The sequence below is a fragment of the Plectropomus leopardus genome, chromosome 10 (assembly GCF_026936395.1).
Source record: "Plectropomus leopardus strain MGB_pleo_1.0 chromosome 10, ASM2693639v1, whole genome shotgun sequence".
NCBI lineage: Eukaryota > Metazoa > Chordata > Actinopteri > Perciformes > Serranidae > Plectropomus > Plectropomus leopardus.
This window is the reverse complement of record NC_142185.1, coordinates 24,454,949-24,475,309: the sequence shown is the minus strand read 5'-3', so window position 1 is coordinate 24,475,309 and position 20,361 is coordinate 24,454,949. Positions and strand designations below refer to the sequence as shown.

General features: G+C 36.9%; 1 protein-coding gene across 7 annotated transcripts in view; it reads left to right on the top strand.

Annotated features, from left to right (window-relative positions):
• dcaf6 (ddb1 and cul4 associated factor 6) overlaps positions 1-20,361 on the top strand; it is a 58,395-nt gene continuing 38,034 nt past the window's right edge. For 3 of the 7 annotated variants that reach the window (XM_042494286.2, XM_042494284.2, XM_042494283.2), the window contains exons 1-7: positions 2-412; positions 8,590-8,651; positions 14,070-14,162; positions 14,882-15,067; positions 15,152-15,265; positions 16,984-17,119; positions 18,378-18,589. In XM_042494286.2, the coding sequence (XP_042350220.1) occupies positions 316-412; positions 8,590-8,651; positions 14,070-14,162; positions 14,882-15,067; positions 15,152-15,265; positions 16,984-17,119; positions 18,378-18,589 (900 nt within the window). In that variant the 5' untranslated portion in view covers positions 2-315. Of the gene's footprint in view, positions 413-8,589; positions 8,652-14,069; positions 14,163-14,881; positions 15,068-15,151; positions 15,266-16,983; positions 17,120-18,377; positions 18,590-20,361 lie in introns of all 7 variants that reach the window. The other 4 variants (XM_042494285.2, XM_042494282.2, XM_042494288.2 and 1 more) reach the window with 2 other exon arrangements.

The window sequence follows — 20,361 nt, the reverse complement described above, 5'->3', positions numbered from 1 at the left end:
ACGAACGCAGTTTATCGCGTTGTGTGGACACAGCTGACCGCTGCCTGTTAGCACAAATAAACCAGGCTAGGCTAACAGGACAGACAGTTAGCAGCACAGACAGCGGGAGGACAGTGAGTGTGGACCCGGGAGGACAGCGGAGACAGGACAGCAGCGAGAATTTTACCTCCAGCGATGCGGAGTGTCGCAGCGAGCTAACGTTATCGCTGTCCCGACACTCAGGGACTGATCTCCATGGGCGACGATAGATAAAAGGCGACATCAACAGGAACGGGTTAGCTTAGTTTCAATGTTATTGCTAATTAAAAAACACATATGGTCACAATGTCCTGCTCTGGAAACCTGGTTTGGGATGTAAATAAACGTTTGATCGGATACAACGAGCCTAACACCATCAGGACCAACTATTTAGGTAAGAACAAAACAAGCCTCTTTGATGCTAACGTTTGGTGAGATGACAAGGATTGTATTATTTCAGCTTTGTGTTCAGCACTGCAGGGGGAATCAGATCAACTGACAGCCAGACAGGACTGTGCCTCAATCTGCTTAATCACAACAGAGCTGCTAAGTTCCTACTTCTGCAAAGTCAGAGCCGTCCAGAGGAAACTTAGCAGCCTGTGCATTTAATTTAGTCATACTAAACAGGAGATGTGATGCTAAAGCACTACATGGATGGGATTAAAGATTATATAATCCTTAATGGTGCAGTTTTTTTTATGAGGTAACAGCTACAGCTAAATCATATTTATCTTCGCATTCAAATATCCCATTAGTTGCACATGCATGCCCTGTAAAAATTCAATTTTTTCACGAAAAAAAACCCCCAAAATCCTGTAGCTGTGGTTGCAAGAATAGTTCTGTACAAATTATAGCGAAGATGTAAACAACTTTAAAGAAAACCCTAAATTTAACAATTTAAAACTTGTAATTCAAATGTAAAATTCCTGTAATTAGATTTCTTTAGCTGTAAAATGTACACTGTACGTTTGGATGGCAAAAATAACATTTCTGCAATTCCACCGCCAGTCACATTATATGTAAAAACCTTCAAATTAAATTAATTATTGAAAATATCCACATTTAAAAAAATCTTTTTTTTCTTCCAATTTTGAATAGCTATGACGGGCAGGTAAAAAACTTTTTTGCAAAGTCCTAATATTTCTGCAAAAAAGTTTTTGTCGTTTTTTAGAGTGAACATCAATGGGAAAGTTGAAGCTTTAAGGAACATTCAGATGTGTCACTCATTAAATGACATTAAAATACTTTTTTTTGGTTTAAATTTGGATCCACAGGGGATTGGTGAGTTAGCAGCAGTATCTCAAAAGGTATTTATATTTTGATTTCTGGATCAGTTAAATCTTTAAAGAGGCAGCTTCAGGATGAGATCCAATGAAAAATCAATTTGTAGGCTACGAATTTGTAAAATGTAATATGGTTTCATTCTGTAAAAAAAAAATCTAACTTTAACAGTCAAGTTATAATTTTAACAGAATTGTGTTTAAATTTAATAATAGTTTTCTTTTGTCTAAACTGCAGTATTCTGTAAATTTATCACAGAAATATAATTATTTCAGCATATTCTTACTCTAAAGTTAACAGTTTTGTTTGGTTCAATTTTACAAATATTAAATTGAACACTGTTTCATTGTTTTCCTATTTACAGTTTTATGATGTCACAATAATTTACGGACATTTCTTAAAGTATGGATGCAATTTCCCTGGATGAAGAAATCGTCTACAGACTAACAACCCCGTATATAGTATATGCTTACTTAAATTATGGCACTAAAATGGCAAAAATAATTTAGTAAAAAGCAGGGATCAGATATGTAATGCATTTATGAAGCACTGATATTACAAAGTGTTTTCAGTTTTGCAGGAATTAATTTTTTTAAATACTTTTTTTATGCGTTTAAGAACACAACAGATCGTATCAGGAGATCGGCATACACGTATAGTCAAATTACACCTTTCTTATACCTCTGGCCTGAAATGAATACGTATACACAACACAAACATACCAAAACAAATCACAAATGACAAAAACACACAAAGAGAAGAAATTTGGAGAAAAATAAATAAAAAGGTTAATGAGCATATTACGCTCAGTCTACTCCAACGCAGGTTATTGCTGACCACCAAAATACACACTGAAAGGAGACCGCTGTTTTACAAACTCACCTAAGGTTCCTTGCAGCACAATAGATAGTCTCTCATAAGGAAGAACTGATAATAATTTATCATACCAAACTGATAATGTAGGTGGATTCACATCAAGCCAAACATGCAGTGAAAGGTGTGCAACATTCAACATGATACTGAGCAATTCTGCCTTTTGTCCAGACATGGAGCGAGCACCAAAAATACAAAGTTTTGGATCTATTGCTATTCTAATGCCAAATAATTTCTCAATCTCTGTTTGAACAGACCAGACTGAGATCTGTGGTCATGACCGCCTTAAATGAAACTACGTGCCTACTGATTTTGTGCATGTCCGACATGTTACAGAGCTTGAATCGTCATATTTACTGCTTATTTCAGGAGCCACATATACTTTATTAATTATATTATATTTTGTTTTGTGCAATTTATCTAATACAGTATTTTTTTTGGCATTGTACAAAACGCTGTGCCAGATCTGATCCATGGAGGTCAACACCAAAGTCCTTTTTCCCAGCTATGTTTAATATTCATCTTAGTCTTGTCATTCATAAACAGCTGGTCATATGTGTATATGTGCAGGAATTTATAGGCAGAAGGATTAAAGTGGGCGCTCAACTTATCATCCAGCTACATATACACCTGTTTCATGTAAACAATAATAACTAGTCAAAAGTATGAACTACCCGAGACAAGAACAGTTAAGGAGGTATATTCATCTGTCTCATACAAATTCTCTTTAACCTTTTCCATATTTTTGTTTTCAAATTGCACAATGAGAGTATTTGTCAGTATACTAAGTTCCTATGATTTATATGCCATGTGATTTATATCCAGTCTGCGAGTCTATTCTGAAAATCATCTTCCTATCCTTGAAGAAGAAATCTAGAAATTATGGCTGCATGATGAACCAAAATAATATCTAAATTGCACTATGGTTAAGTGCAAAATCCAAATTGCAAAAGCTGCAGTTCATTTTTTGATATTTGTCACACAACATACTATTTTAAATGACAAATCATATTCAGATCGTAAGGGGATACACTTGGTTTATACAGACCAAAGCAAAAATCACATCCTAATTTTTAGATATTTATTTCAGTGAAAATGAAATACAAAAATCCATTAAAACCTTGACTCGCAAAGCAATTGCAATATCTGTTAAAATTAGCGCAATCTGATTTTCTTTTTGCATGTCGTGCAGCCCTGCTAGAAAAAAACAAAAAACACAAATTTAATTTAATTTAATTTAAATTAATACAATTTAGCCACGACCCTTATGAGGACAAGCAGTGACGAACAATGAATGAATAATTTAATTTAATTTACCATTCTAATAATATACTTATGAAAACAGACTTAAAAACAGCAGAATAAAGAAAATAAATGACAATTAAAAAATTTTTTTTCTGATATCAAACCTGTTTTCAAAATAGCAAATTCCCACACTGAATAAGGGAAGGCTGCTTCATTCATCAGCATTTATTCAAATGAATAATATAAAAATGTATCACGACTCTGCAGTGCCTTTTAAATGATCATAAAAGAAGATTCGATACGTTGTCGTGTTTTTTGGCAAATATAATTAAGATCATATGTCAGTAAAATAGACCGATAGATGTAGTCTGCATTGTGTAAAGGTAGCTGTGCCATGTAGTTCAAAATCATTTAGTTTTGGTTTTCATTCATGCTTCAGCAGAGCAAAACTAAAACACTCACTGGGCCGAGCTGACTTGCAGTGAAAGTCCTCATTAGTGAGATTTTGTTGTGTGTTTTGCTGTATGTCTGTTTCTGTGCTGGTTGTGACAGAACACGATAAAACAGCAGAGCGTTGTAAACAGAGGACCGCGCCGCTGACGCACAGCGAGACAGAGAGGTCTGAAATGTGGTTTGTCAAACAGTTGGCACCTGACAGTGGTTGACTGAAGATTTATGAGCCTGTGGAGGTGGGGCAGGTGCCACGGAGGTTTAGTCAGCGCTGTATTTAGCTTGACTGAGATACGGTTGGAACTGTTATTGTATTATCACTAGAAGATACATGCAGTGATGTGTGGGTCAGAGCTCTTGTAGGTTATATTTAGCTTCAAAAAAGGGGGAGGAGGGCAACAAGTAGCGGTGTGCATTTAATTCCACAAACACTTCCAGCTAGGTTAAAGGAAATTTGTGTGTGTTACAGGGCTTTCCCTGAACTTCAAAAAGATTTATGTGTTCAATAGTGACATTGAGAACAGTTTTCTACGTGAAGAATGGGAGAAGCAGTAAGAGTTTGTGCAAAAACTGGGGATCTTGTAGGGTCACTATTTGAAAGACAACTAGATTTCTATCACGCCAATCTCCCTTTAAGAAATATATTAACAATTCCTTACCTGTCTGCAAAAAAACCTAACTCTAGAAGCACAAATTAAAAGGTGTCATATGCAGACAATAGTCTTGTCAGTTCTGCATCAATATAATCCACAATCATGTAATTGCATTGAAACGATAAACTTCGGATTTTGTCGCCTCAACTTGCTACCAGCCTCTGTTGGTTAGCGACACTGTTTTAGTGGGAGGAGACTGCGTGCAGAAGAGCTGAACATTTATCACTACAGGTCTACAGATTATCGGCCTGGTATATGACATTTTGCCGATTTATCGTCATTTTATCTCAGTTATTTAATGAAAAACTTGACTTTATAAAAAAAGTTGCTGGGAACTTATTGTGTGTGGTATCGAATGTTTTAGTTTTGATTAAACATTTGCTGAAGGCATTTAAATAAAGTTTTGTGTTGGAGTTTGTTATATTCCAAATTTGAAATTCCTACGGAAATATTTTCATTTTTATTGTAAATGCATATCGGTTCCAAATATTGTTATCGGTCTCATTTAGTACTAACAATCGGTATTAGTGTCGTCCCTTAAAAAACAATATCAGTCGACCCCTTTTTTCTCACTAAGAGCTGGTTGGTGGATCAGATAAAATGCCCAGCTGTAATTTCAGGGATTGGAAGATCCTCCATGATGGCGGAGGGAGAACTGGAGGAGAAAAGATGATAGGAATAGGAAGCAATTCTTATTCATATTCCTCTTATTTTTAGAAGTAGTAGTAGTTCTTTTGATTGGCAGGTTTAATAAAGATACCTCCTCATTTACAGGAAGCACTCAACACAAATTCTTGCTTGTCTGACTCAGCACTAATGAAACTTGTCAGTGCAGGTCAGAGCTCTCGATCGGATGAACACAAGCGTTTTTGCAACTTCTCACTGACTCATTTGATTATTACTTTTTCAAAATATAAAAACTACATTCCCACACTGAGTGACTGAAGTTCCTTCATTCTTCGATTATCTCTCACAGCAAACAAATACAATGAGTTAGCAAATTTAATGATGTGTGCATGTTTCAGGAAACTGCTACAGAGCTTTGTCATGGCAGTCTCTGCTGCTGCGTCCCAGTATGCTGTTTGTGTACAAGAAATCACCACACTTGGAGCGTTCGGTAGCTCACCTGGTAGAACGGGCGCCCCATGTACAGAGGCTGTGTTCACGCTTAACCTGGCCTATAAAAAAAAACCCCCACAAAAAAACATAAACAAAGAGATATCAACATACCTTTTTAAGATTTTTGCCTTTATTAGATAGGACAGATTGATAGCATAAAAGGCAGAGAGAGATGGGGCATTATGCAGCAAAGGGCCATGAGCTGGATTTGAACCCGCGACCGCTGCAGCAAGGCCTTTATTTATGTTGCGCCTGCTTTAACCACTCAGCCACCGAAGTCCTCAGAAGATAATATACTTAACCAATTTATACTAAAAAAGATAAGCGCACTGTTGGACGTCAAGTTAAGTTAAGAGGCAGCAAAAAGTTTCCTATTTCCAAAAATGTAACAATTATTTTGTGGTTTTCATTTTTAGCAGCCGAGTGCATATACTCCTCTTTCCTTTGTGCTAAGCATTGTGGGAAAACAACTGCAATACTGACTGTTTTCAGTACACTGAATTTAGTCTCTTTTACAGTTGAAACAGACTGAAACACAGAACCTGTCCAGAGTTAGTTTGGGGCATGGGTTTTTAAAAATGATGAGAAAAGTGTCACTCAGGATGAGAAATAACTAAAAGATTTATTTACGACTGAAATATGTGAGACATCATCTCATCCTGAAGCTGCCTCTTTAAAGATGAACATGTATATGATCCAGAAATCAAAATAGAAATGCCTTTTGAGATACTGCTGCTTTATTGTCACTTAATTCTCCGAAGAACCATCCTTCAGAGAAGATATTTTCCCTCCTTTCATGATACAGCAAAAGAAAAGTGTAAAAGTACACGCTAATCAGACCATTTCCCCTGCATTTATGTTCTTCTCTTATGGCTGCAGGAAAATTTCTCTTTTTTATCTGTTGGTGCAAGGAAGGCTTCCCCTGCATGAATAATACAGTACATGATGCGGAAATACTGAATCCAAATGTTTAATGTGGTATTTTATACCCAACCACACAACTACTAATGCACTTAACTAGAGAGAAGCAAAGTACAAAGATGGGCAGATGGATGGATGGATGGATGGATGGATGGATGGATAGATGGATGGATAGACACACTAGATAAATGGATGGATATACACAAAAGTTGGGAATTAATTGTTATATTGCTGTTTTTATTATTTCCTTCAGTAATGGCTGTAATAAAATCAAAAAGTAATAAATAAAATCAGTGAAATTCAGACACCAATTTATTATTTACATTTCAAATAGTTTGGGCCCCAAAAGAAAAACAATTAAATGATTCAGACATTTAGTCGATGTCCCTGCAGTGGAGAATACTGTTTGAACCATTTTACCCCCAAATAACTTTCCAGATTAGAAAAGTACAAGTGACACTCAGTTATTATTGAAACACAACAGTGCAAGTGGGCACCAAATATTTTGGGAACCTGCTTTTCTTTGGGCCCTCTGCAGTGTAATCGGTGGTTAGAGTGACAAGGTTCGAGCTGATTTGTCAGTTGTCATAGTTTTTTCTGCTGATATGTCTGCAGTGCTGCTGCTTCCCCCAACTAACCCTCTATTTCTGTTGTGAGATCTGAAGAATAGATTTGCTAGTTTTTCCTGTTAATTGCAGCCTGTTATTGGCATTACTGTGCACTCGACAGTAAAACAGGAACTTGTTTCTACTTCAGTCTGCACATATATTCATTCTAAACTTCCACTTTCTTTTATTAACCCCCCATGGACTGTTTGGTGCATTTTATGCCCTTTTTTAATTTATTCTTTTTATTTATTTAGTTCATTTGGTCTGTGTTCATGCATTTGGTAAGGATGTGTATTTTTGTTTAATCTTGCAATTTCCAGCTCAGCTCCTGCAATATGTCCAAAATACACGGTTTAAACTAAATTGTTACATTCGTACTGTTAAGTCCAAAAAAAATGCAGCATTGAAACCAATTCCAGCTGCAATTTTTGATCCCACAGCCATCAAAGCATAAAAACATTCATTGTGTCATTTCTAGGTGTCATTTTTACTATTTTTCCACCTGATGATTTTTTGTTAACCATATTTTTAGAAATTACATGCTATTTCCACTTGGTGCACTGTCACGCTCAGTGTTGCTGCAAATCACTGACAGATCCCAGGCTGTGATGATAAAAAAAAAAAAGAAAAAGTAATTCATTTTTTTTTCATCTAAAAACATAGTGGCATCATGGCATAACTTGACATTTGAAATGTTAAAATTTTGAAAATGTTTGAACTGTTGCTCAGAAGAATCTTTGTCTTTTTCTGCTCTTTTAGTTGTCAGTCTGGTTTTACAGCGTTTTGTTCTCCATGTACAAAACAAACTCCTCACACAAAATAACATCCATTAGTGAAGAGGACTTTCTACAACCCTAAAAGCAGGAAAAACACTCAGAAATATAGAGCAGTCCACTCAGATGTCTGAATTTAACCAGTCAAGCGTTTGACTCAAAGGATTTCAAACTTTTGAACTTTCTTCCCCATCCACTGAGACAATTAAAAAGTGTCTTAAGGCCCATCTCTTTTCTTTAGCCTTTAAAACATTATTATAATGACGTGGCCGACCACAGTGCTTGATACTGCCTATATTTTAGTGTCATGATATTGTATTCTCTAATCGATTTTACTGACTTTCTACTATTTATGACGGTTTTTATTTGATCTTTTCCTGCATTTTTCTTTGATCATGTCTCTGTTTTATTTATTTGATATTTTATTAATTTTTTATTTTCTTTGATATTTTATTATTTGTTATTTAATGTGTGTTAATGTGTGTTATTTTTAAATGTGCTCTATAAATAGATGTGACTTGACTTGACAGAGTGAATGTCGAGGGATCAGTGGATTGATGATAAATTGGGTTCTCAATCGATAGGATAAGAAATGAAGCTAGTTGACCTGTCATTTTTTTAAAAGATGTTTTTCGTCTCTTTTTACAGGTAGAAGAGAATTTGTCCAGAGACTGAAGCTCGAAGGGACTCTGAATGTACACGATGGCTGCGTAAGTGCATCAAATTTTGATCTATTTGTTCTTTTTCTGTCCTAGAAAAATAACAGTTTGTGTTGTCTTGTGTGGAAAAACACCACATTGTGCCTCTTTTCCTCAGTCAGTTAGTGAAGCCTCAAGTCTGACAGAGAGCCGATCTTTGACTTCAGGCCAGGTGGTTAATACCTCTGAGAAACCTGAAGCTGACATAACAGTCACACGTCCTGTCACACTATCAGCCCAGACGTCAGTCCGTCCAAAACACCACAACAACCACAGGAGAGCTTCACTTTAATACCCGCCTCGTCTTTACCACAACTGCTGCACTAACAAGAATGAGGGACATTTTTATTACATGTTATGAATATATTAATAGTTTTATTTAGTTAAAGGCTTAAATATTCTGTTTATATTGTGGAATGTTTGTGGCAATTAAGTAATTTAGTATTTTTTCTTAAAAAAAGATAGTTTTGATTATTAATTTCACATATAAGTCTTTTATAGAATTAATTACACCAAACAATATCTGTTAACAAAATTTAAAATGTGCTGATTTCCTGCTTTTTTCTGTTGCATGTATACTTTTTTTGTAAAGAAATTTGTACTTTTCCCTTTGGGCTCTGGTAATATGTGTGACATTTGCCATTGCTTTTAAGTCTTTATAGACTATTATCAACAATATGATCAACTCAAGATATGATAGCCCATATTAGTTTGGAATTAGAGGGGTGGTTGATGTAGCATCTTTTCTCCAGGAAGTTGTAGATCACAGAAACTACACCACTGAAAAAAGAAAAAAATGAGTGCATGCCATTAAGGTTGTTATAAGTATCGATACTTATATTTTTCGATACGATATTTTTTTAATAAATACATAGTGCTTTTGATACATAGTAACAAATTTATAGTTTTGGTATTTTTGATACATAGTATCAAAACTATTGAAGCTATAAAGAAAAACAATCAACTCAAGGCTGCACAGATGAAAATATGAGAATAAAATTGACAAACTGTGGCTATAACAGCATTCTCTCCAGCAATGAACCCACCATGTGACTGGAGGCTTATGCCATATAACTTTTTCTGTACCCGCACTGTGTGCAGATTGTTAAATTTTAAAAAAGGAAAAAAAATATACTACTTTGTGCATCAATATTATTTTTACGCCTCTGCACAGCCGAGGCTGAAGGCATCATGTTTTGGGGTTTTGCATCTGTATATCCGTCTTATTCTCGTGAACGAGATATCTTAAGAAGGGAGGGAATTTTTTCCAATTTGGCACAAACGACCATTTGGACTCAGTGACCTCACAAAACACTCGTTTGGCTATAACTCAAGAATTCATATATAAATATGATTATTAGACAAATGTCTGGTAGGATAAAGTGATGACGATTGCGTAGATCTTCAGTGCTGCAGAGAAAGGACACGTGTGGAGCACATTTTAGCGTCTTTGCAGCAACATCCACTTTTAAATCATTGTCAGCTGTCATGGTTTCTTGTGAGAATGGACAGACATGTATGACTGCAGCTTGAAAGATTGGTGGAGGCATACAAATATGCTCCCAAATACAAATATGCTCCCAAATATACGCTTCCAAACTCTGGAGCAGTATTCCCTTTGTATATAACCAGAAGTGCTGAATCTGTGCTTTGCTTCAAGCAGCTCCTGAAAACTCATTTGCATAGTTTGGCCTTTTTAATATTTTTTCCCCTGAGTGCAAAATGTTGGCTAGGTATAGTCCATATGTGTATGTATGTATGTATGTATGTATGTATGTATACAAGGTACAAGGTAGATTTATTGTAAATTTTCTTAAACGTCGTATAAGAAGAAATGAAATTAAAGTTGGCCCTAAATCCTGCTACATCTTTTTGGCGTCGAAGGAGGAGTTGAGGAATCTCACAGCTTGGGGAAAGAAGCTTCTCTGTCTGGTTATTCGGCAGCGAATACTTCTGTATCTTTTTCCAGATGGCAGCAGGGTGAACAGACTTTGGCTGGATTGGCTGCTGTCTGTCAGTATCCTTTGGGCTCTGTGCAGACACCTCACTTCACCGAGGTCACTGATGCTCTGTAGATGGGAACCAGTGATGTTCTGGGCAGTTTTACTCACCGGCTGTAGAGCCTTCCTGTCCTGGGCCGTGCACAAACCATGCCAGTTTGTGATGTTTCCAGTCAGGATGCTTTTTATTGCTCCTCTGTAGAAGTTTACCAGGATCTTGCTCTGGAATGTAGCCTTCCTAAGTTTCTGTAGGAAGTAAAGCCTTTTCCGTGCTTTTATAATCTGGGTGGTGATGTGTGATTTTTTCATGCTTTTATAATCTGGGTGGTGATGTGTGATAACCATGATAGCTTCTCATTGATGGTAATTCCAAGGAACCTATAGCTGTTCACCTGCTCCACCTCAGCTCCTCTGATGTAGACAGGGATGTGTGTCTTTGCCTCCTTCTTCCTAATAAAATCAACAATCAGGTCACTGGTTTTACTGACGTTGATCAGTAGGTTGTTCTCTGTGCACCACTCTGCAAGATTGTTGATTTCCTCCCGGTATAAACTCTCATCTGTGTTTGTAATACGGCCGATGATGGTGGTGTCGTCCACATACTTCACAATGAAGTTCTCCTGATGTCTGGAAGTGCAGTCATGGGTGTACGGTGTGAACAGGAGGGGGCTGAGCACACAGCCCTGGGGGGCTCCGGAGTTTAGCACTAATGTAGAGGAGGTGTGACTGCCAATCCTAACTCTCTGGGGTCTGCATGTGAGGAAGTCCAGTATCCAGTTGCAGATTGTTGTTCTGAAGCCAAGAGTGTTAAGACTATGTTGAATGCTGAGCTGAAGTCAACAAACAGCATCCTGATGTAGCTGTTCTTATTCTCCAGGTGAGTGAGGAGCAGTAGATATGGTGTCCTCTGTGGATCTGTTGGTTCTGAAAGCATACTGGTGAGGGTCCAGGCTGACAGGGACTTTGTTGTTGACTTTGATGTGCTGGAGAACCAGTTTCTCAAAGCACTTCATCATTAAGGGTCATTAAGACTAGACACAGCAGACTTTTTAGGCACAAGAACGATGACAGCTGTCTTGAGGCAGGGGAACAGTCTCTTGTGAGAGTGAGATGTTAAAAATGTCAGTTATAACATTAATCAGCTGATCAGCACAGGTTTTTAGTACACGTCCAGGAATGTTGTCCGGGCCGGCAGACTTGTTTATATTCACTCTCAGCAGGAGTTTTCTCACATATTTGAATTTGCATCTGGGGGTATTTATGTATTTACATATGTGTTTGTAAGTGTACTTTAATTTTTATGAGTGTATTTATCTAAATTTGAAGAGCTTTGTAACCTTGTGTTTTAAAAAGAGCTATATGAATAAAATATTATGTTTATTATTTTTTTTTCAAGGTTTTCTTTTTTACGAAATACACCAAACGAATAGAAAAATGTCCCACCCCACTCGCATACTAATAGATCACCACCATGCACCATATAACAACATTGGCTGTGTGAAAATGTCACACATTCTTCTGTTGTTGCTCTCAATAATCTGCAACACGTCTCAACTATAAGCTGCATCCTCTCAGTAAGTGGATGGCCTTGAGAATTGTTCTATAGGTGTCAGAGCTCGCCTCAACCATGCCAGAGTTTGGATGAGGTTTTCAGCGCTGATGAGTGGGAAACAGTCATTGCAAAATTACTGAAAACAAGGAAGTAGTTGTGTCACTTATGAAACACAACTTCTTGATGCTGTTTTTGAAGAATGACACATTTCCAGTTTATTCCCAGTCGACACAGTAAAAATATGAGTTTTAGGACACATGACAATATAACATAGATGTAGACCTGATAAAATGTGCCAGCAGAAGGTGATTAAGACTGTTAGGCTTTTGGCCTGTGGTGCCTCCACATGGTTACACAACGTACTCAGACCTGTGTTTAAAAAAAGGCTCAGTGATACTCGACATCTCCTCATCCTCTCATTTGAATGTGCTGCTCCCCATCTGTCTGTTAATCTTTCATCACAAGACAGATTCACTGGACTCCACCCCACGGTCTGATAACATTTTACTTCAGATGATCAGAATCGATCGAAAACTGTTTAAAACAAGTTGTAAGACTGAGCGTAGGGTTCAGTTTGCAGGATGTGGTGATTGCAGCATCTGTGGAAATGAAGAGTGACAATGAAACACTGAAGTTGCAACAAACACGCTTTAATGACATATTGATCCACAAGGAGTTATAGAAAAGTACAAGCTGAATGTTTTTGTGCTCTACTTTTTGGATAGGTTATGATTCATTTAAAACGTGTGACCAAGATTTGATGGTAAGCTTTGTTAAATATTAATGAGCATGTTAAAGAAAATCATTTTTAATTGGACTTTAAAGATTAAAGCAATATTATAGCTGTCAAACATCTTAGCATGTGAATATACTTCACATCCTGCACTCTAAAAAGATTTTTTTTTGAAATTTTCTGTTTTTAAAAGTGCTCAGTTTATTGGGGCTTTTCATCAGTTTTGCTCCATTACTAACAATTGTTTCCATCAATTAATCTCTGTATTGTTTTTTTTATTTATTTATTTATCTCTTAGACCAGTTGTTCCCAACCTTTTTTTTTCTTGTGATCTAATTAAGGTACCGATTGCTTTTTGAACATTGCAAAACGGGAAGTGCACTGCATTGCCTTTTTTTTATATATAAAAGCTAGAATTGCTTACACAATACTGTAATTTCTAACTTGAATACAATACACTGAAAAATGTCTAAATGTAATAAAATTTTTGATACTACATTAGTATTGAAGGCATAAAGGCTGAAATTGTTATTGAAAGATAAATGTTACACCAAGGCTATAATATAACAAAGGCTTTTCTTTTTTTGGTTTGTAGTAGAGAACAGCAGAATGACTGTTGGAAACATAAACAACAAGAGAGAGCAAGAAAGCTCAGCTGGCGTATCAGTGCTGCTCAAATGAGATCTGAAGCTGTTTTAAATGTTCAGTCAATACGCATTAGAGCTGTCAAATGATTATTTTTTAAAAGTGCAATTAATAGCAAATTTTCAGCTGGCGATTAACATGGATTTTTTTTTAAGCTTTAATTACAGACCTTAATTGCACTGCAATTAACATGTTAACGCTGACAGACTTAATATGTATCGAAAAAAAATTATAATTTTCTCTTATCAGAGCACAAAGTAATGACTTTTAATGACTAGTAATGTCTTTTTTCTTTCTTTTTTTTAAAAAAAAAAAAATCTGTTTACTGTTATAATGAAGAAAAGAAAGTAACCAGCAAATACTTACATCTGAGAGGCTGGAATCAGTAAATGTTTTGTCATAATAGGTGTCGCTCAAATTTCTTTCATTCAACTAATCCTTTTAGCACTAATAAAGTAAATATCTGTTCTCATGATCCGAGTTATTATCTCTCTCTGCAGGTTAATACTATATCCTGGAACGACACAGGTGAATATCTCCTGTCGGGGTCAGACGACACCTTTTTGGTTATCTCCAACCCGTACAACAAAAAGGTAGGTCCTGATCAATAAAGTGACACCATATATGCACACTGAAAATCTCTGACTGTATTGACTGAAGAACAACAAAGGGGGGTAAATTATATTTTGTCTATGAACAAAAAGCAGATGAAACTGATTTTTTTTTACAGCAGAATTTGCCATTTAGAATTAGAAAACCTTTATTGTCATTTTACAGTCGAATTTAGTTGTACTACCCTAGAAGAGCTCAATAAAATATAATTATGAATAAAGGACTAAAATAAATAGTAAAAGTTAAAAAGCTATTAAGTTAATAAAAACAACAACACACACACACTTATGCTAACACACCAGTTCAAACATACATGCTCATCACCTACATATGCATAAATGTAAAAAGCTATTTAAATAAAAGAGAATATTGCACATAATTACGTAATTACTTGAAGCTCAACTAGCATGACAGTTTGGGTGATGGGGTCAAATTTAAAAAATAAATAAATTAATTAATTAATTAAAAAAATTATTAAAGGAATGCATTATACACAAAATGACAATTTACATATCAGTTAGTCATGCCATGTTACCTTGACTTTGTAATGATTTTTTTTTTTTAATTGGGTTATGAAAATGTCCTAAAATACGATGACAGACATTCAGAGCTTCCAACCTTGATATTTTATAGTAAGCCTTTTGGCGCAGCCTTGTTTACTTTCCAGCAGCCATCGTGTAATTTTGCTTCTCTTTTGCAGGTCAAGAAGTCCATACGTTCGGGTCATCGGGCGAATATCTTCAGCGCTAAGTTCATGCCCCACACCAACGATCAGGAGATCATCTCCTGCTCCGGAGACGGCATCATCTACTACACGCACACAGAGAAGAGTCCCGAGCACAACAGACAGTGTCAGTTCACCTGCCATTATGGAACAGCTTATGAGGTACTGGAGACGAGTGTATGCTACACATCGTTCTTCTTCAGGGTTTCTGCCTCCTGACCTCGGCCTCCCTTTCTGTTTTGTCAGATTATGACGGTACCAAATGACCCCTACACGTTTCTGTCGTGTGGGGAGGACGGCACGGTGCGATGGTTTGACCTCCGTACAAAGACGAGCTGCACTAAAGAAGACTGCAAAGATGTACGGTGACAGCCGGGATGTTTTTTTTTCTCTTTTCAGCTGGTGATTTATGGTCAGGCATTGACACTGAGGGTGCAGGGGGGGGGGCCCTGAAAACTAAATATCCAAGGTTCCTGCAGATCCTTAAAAAGGCTTAAATGTTAGTTATTCATCTAAAAAAAGACCTTGATTGGTATTAAAATGCCTTTAATACATCTGTTTTTTAATTATTTTTTACACATGATGCATTATATAATCTCAAAAATAGTTGGTCACATCTTCTTTTGTTATATATATAATTTACCAAATGCCTCTCGTATCATCGTCACACAGACCAGGATAGTCAACCAACAGCTTCATTTTTGGTCCTTTGGTCTGTATTTTCTTCCATTTATTTTGTTACCAGCTGTTGTTTTAGTGTTTTGTGTTGTATGATGTTTGCATGGCTAATAGTTTTTTTTTAATGAAATGGCAGTTGCCAGCGCTGCTTCTCCCTAGTGGCAATTTCTCTCTGAGAGTCCCCAGAACTGTTAAGTCTGAAGACGCCTTACAGGAGCTAAAAAAGACCCTTAGAATGGCGTTCTAAAGACTGTGATTGTGTTTTTGTGTTGAGAATATGAGAAAAATGAAGCTTAGAGGTAAAACTATGAAAAGTTTCTGCAGTCCAAAAGCACCTAGTATCACTAATATATGGTTAGTTGTTAATTAGTGGACATTTTTTGTTGTGGCAGATATGGGCAATAATTTATTTGTTTATTTTTTTTAAGGTTAGTAATCTTAACTTTTAGTTCTTTTCAAATGTTTGATACGTAGTAGTGTGGACGATAAAAAAATCTCATGTAGAATTCAGTGGGTCAGATTATAAAGCGTTATAAATATCTATTTCAATCAGTGAAGTTTCTCCCACCTCCTTCAATTTCATTTATGTTTTTTTTTTCTTTAATTTTTTTACTTTTCTGATATGAGTTTCTCTTCGCAGCCATCCTCTTCACAAACAGCTCGCGTGTGTGTGCGTGCGTGCGTGTGTGTGTCTGAGAGAAGTCATTCCTTCTAGATTGTGTTGCATCTTCTCGTGTTTCCTGTTTGAGATCAGTGCATGTGACCTTAAGACCGTCAGAGTAGTTTTACCGGACTCTGTTACCTCCTGCTTAATTACCCCACAACCTGTTAATGTAACAAGTGGACAAGGGCTGCAACTAATAATTATTTTTATTTTAGATTAAGCTGGCTATTGTTTTTTTTTTTCTTTTTCAAATCAATCATTTTGATAGCTAAATGACAGAAAATACTGAAACATGCTCTGTGTAATTCCCCTGAGCCAAAGTTGACGTCTTTCATGTTTTACCCAACCAGCAGTTCAAAAATCCACTTTAGTATCATGTATGACAGAAAAAAAAACATCAAATTCTCACATTTAAAAAGCATGAAACCAGCAAAAAATGTGGCTTTCTTGCTTAAAAAAAAAAACAAAAAAAAAAGATTTTATTTATTTTGACTGAAATAGTCGCAGCTCTGAAAGGGACATCCACAGCTGAAAAATAACAAAAACAGTGAAAATGTTTTTTTCCTTAATTGCACAGCCAGATCAAACTGCTGCAATGTTTGCCCTCAGATTTATGTTACTGTAAAAACTGATTCTTAAAATGCCTCATCAGTTGTTGCTGACTTCAGAGTCAGGCTCATGAACTTTTTTATTTGGCCTCTGAGTACTTTTTCTTATTGTGTTTCTTTGATTTCAGGATATCCTGATAAACTGTCGAAGGGCAGCGACCTCGATATCCATTTCTCCTCTGGTGCCGTACTACCTGGCTGTGGGCTGCTCTGACAGCTCCGTGCGGATCTACGACAGACGCATGCTGGGCACCAGAGCGACAGGTAAACTGCAGGTCCTGCAGGCCGACAGCATTCACTTAGCTTCTTCTTTCTCTATATTTATATTATTATAAAGCATTCACATTGAGTTTTTGGCTCCCTCTATGTTTCAAGACAATGCAGGTGTCCTTGAGAGGAAGAAATGAGCTTCACGTAGCAAAAAAAGGCCATTTATATTACAATGTACCTTTATTTTTTTTGGCAGATTGGTTTTTGTAATCTGCCTTTGCAGTAATTAGCTGTTATTAATAAGTGAAGTTGAGAGATAGAAGTTACGAAGAAGGCTTTAGAGGTTTCTCTCTGGGTTGTAGTCTCATTCTGCGGTGCCGTGTTTGCTCCTGTGTATCTCTTGTTGGACGTTTACATGAATATGATTTTATCCTTTTCTGCTTAAAAGCTCCTGAGAACTTGAACACATCACAAACTTTATTTATAGAGCATCCGTCCAACATAAAATTATATTTCTACTCAGAATGAAAACAAAAGAAAAAAGAGAAGGTATTTTAATGTGCTTTGCATTAGTCATAAAAATACATTAAAGGCGTAGTGTTTTTTTCTCTTTATGTAAAACCCTTGTGATATTTCAATGTTTTTATGACCTTTCTTAAACTTAGGGATGTATAAATAAAATAAATAAAATTCAATAAAATGTGGTTTGAAACTTCACAAAGGTTTCAGTCGGCTAAGAGGATAAAAATGTCGAAAATGTAATAATTTGAATACACATTTAAAAGGACAATACAAATGACAGTGTAGCTACAGTTATAATTTAGTGTTTTATTTAATAAAAGGCAAATAGAGTTTTAGAGTTGGAGCAGACCTCACATTTTCTGAGAGTTTTTATGCAAATATGTGACAAAGACTAAATGCTGCTTGGTTTATGACACAGCAGCAGATCAGAAGCATCTTTTTTTGTCAGTGGAAATATCTTTTAACTATATTAATACTATTGACTAAGTTGTTCATAGTGAGTTTCTTTAAACAAACATTTTTGGTCAAAATGAGCAGAAATGTACAATGGCAGTTGAGTTATGGTATCAGATTAACAGCAAGGCTAAAAATATGATTTTTTTTAACAAGATCATAAAGATATAGATTGATGCTGCTGTCCTCAGATTCAGAGGCAACAAATTTCACATTTTGGATCCAAAACATAGTTTTCGGTGCAGTGAGCAGCAGAGAGTCTGAGGATCTACCAGAGCCACCCTGTATCTCCCGTCTCCTCATCCAGACGTTCAGGGTCTTTCTGTCTCATCCGCAGGTAACTACATGGGCCGGGGGACGACGGGTATGTGCGTTAGGTTCGTCCCCACTCACCTGTCCAACAAGTCCTGTCGCGTGACGTCTCTCTGCTACAGCGAGGACGGTCAGGAGGTGCTGGTCAGTTACTCCTCCGATTACATCTACCTGTTCGATCCCAAAGACGACCAGGCCCGAGAGCTGAAGGGCCCGTCCGAGGAGAGGAGGGAGGAGGTGAGTGCACAGGATGACTCGAGACACGCAGCTCTCATCCCATCACAAGTCCTGTTAGGAAGTAAATATTTGTAGTTACGCTAATGTGACATCGTGGCTCTGGATGGTAACGTCTGTCTGTCCACTGCTTTGGTCCAGAGTGAGTTTTTTTTAACTATTCGATGGATTCCTGTAAATTTTTCCACATATATTCATTGTCCCAAGAGGATAAATCTCATTGAAATCTGTCAAATCATGACGTTCACTTTTGAAATTTTCAGCAAAGTAACTCAACAACAACTGAATGAATTAGAGGTTGACCGATGTTGTTTTTTCAGGGCTGATACCGATACAGATTATTAGTACTTAATGAGACTGCTAACTGATATTTGGAGCTGATATGAATTTACAATAAAAATCAAACTTTTGAATTTTGGAATTTAACAAACTCCAACACTCTGTGTTTAAATGCCTTTAGCAAATGATTAATCAAAACTGAAATTTTCAGCATCATGTACAGCAAGTTCCCAGCAACTTTTCTTCACAAGGTTCAGTGAAGCTTAAATTAGGAAATGAAAGAATAAAAATAGCTCTCTGAGGTTTTACAAAGTAAAAGTTCCTCCCATGCTGACTCTTTCTTTGCACGTAATGCAGACTGCCTTTCCTTTTTCATTAAATAATTCTTTATCAGCGGCCATTAAAATAAAGATAATCGGCAAGGCCGATAATCTGTCAACCCCCAATTAAAACATTCAATATCAGTTTTAATAAACACTATATACATTAGCAATCCTGCTAACTCTGGCATATTTGTATTTTATACTGTTTCATTAAGTACTAATATTGGTATCAGTATTGGCCCTGAAAAATCAGTATTGGTCGATCCCTAGTAAGTGGCTTGAATATATTTAGTTGCTGACGCCTCCCACAACAACACACAAAACTGAGGGTGTGTCAGCCAACACCTAATGTGTCTCATAAGTACCCCATACAACCCCACTTCAAAATATCCAAACTATCCCTTAAAATGGGTGAATTCGGTGTAGTTTACATCTTCTAAGGCTGTGCCCAGTTGGTGCTACTTGTGGAAAATAAACATAAGCGCATGTGGCCAAGCAGTGTCTCCCATGTAGGCAGTGAAAGGGATGATTATTGTAAACAAACGCAACAAGAGACCTTGTTGTGGCTGTCAGCTTCTCTAAGAGCTCTGCAGACATCCGTGCTAAATCTGCACTGGCTGATGCAGCAGTGAGTGGAGCAAATGACCCCGAAGAAAAGGGGAGCGGGGAAGAAACACCGTGATGAAGGAAAAAAGGCATAAAGGATTATTGATTAAAAAAAAACAAAATCTAAGATAATTTTTTAATGTGTTCCTCTTACGTGTGTTTCTTAAATGTTTCTGTTTGAGTGAGCATGTCGTCTGAAGTGTTTACTGTGGTACTCTGGTCTTGACGTGTGTCTGAATGTGCTGGATCATGGTGCCAGTGTTTGAAAGCCTCGTGGTGAGTTCAGCTGTGTCGGGATGAAACCACCACACACATTCCTTTCCAAATACAGCGACCGACGCAGGCAGTGTTCCTCCATCCTCCAAAATAGTTCAGGCTGAGGTAGAGTGGACAGCCAAGCAAATGCCCATTACGTCTACCTTTTCTCCACCTGTAACCTCATTTCTTGCTCTATGATTTATTCTACTATCTCTGTCAGCCGCTGCTCCTTTTCACCTCCGCCAGCCCATAACCAGACCTGACGATGTTTCCTGAGTAAAGCAGTTGATAGTCCCTGCACTAAGACCC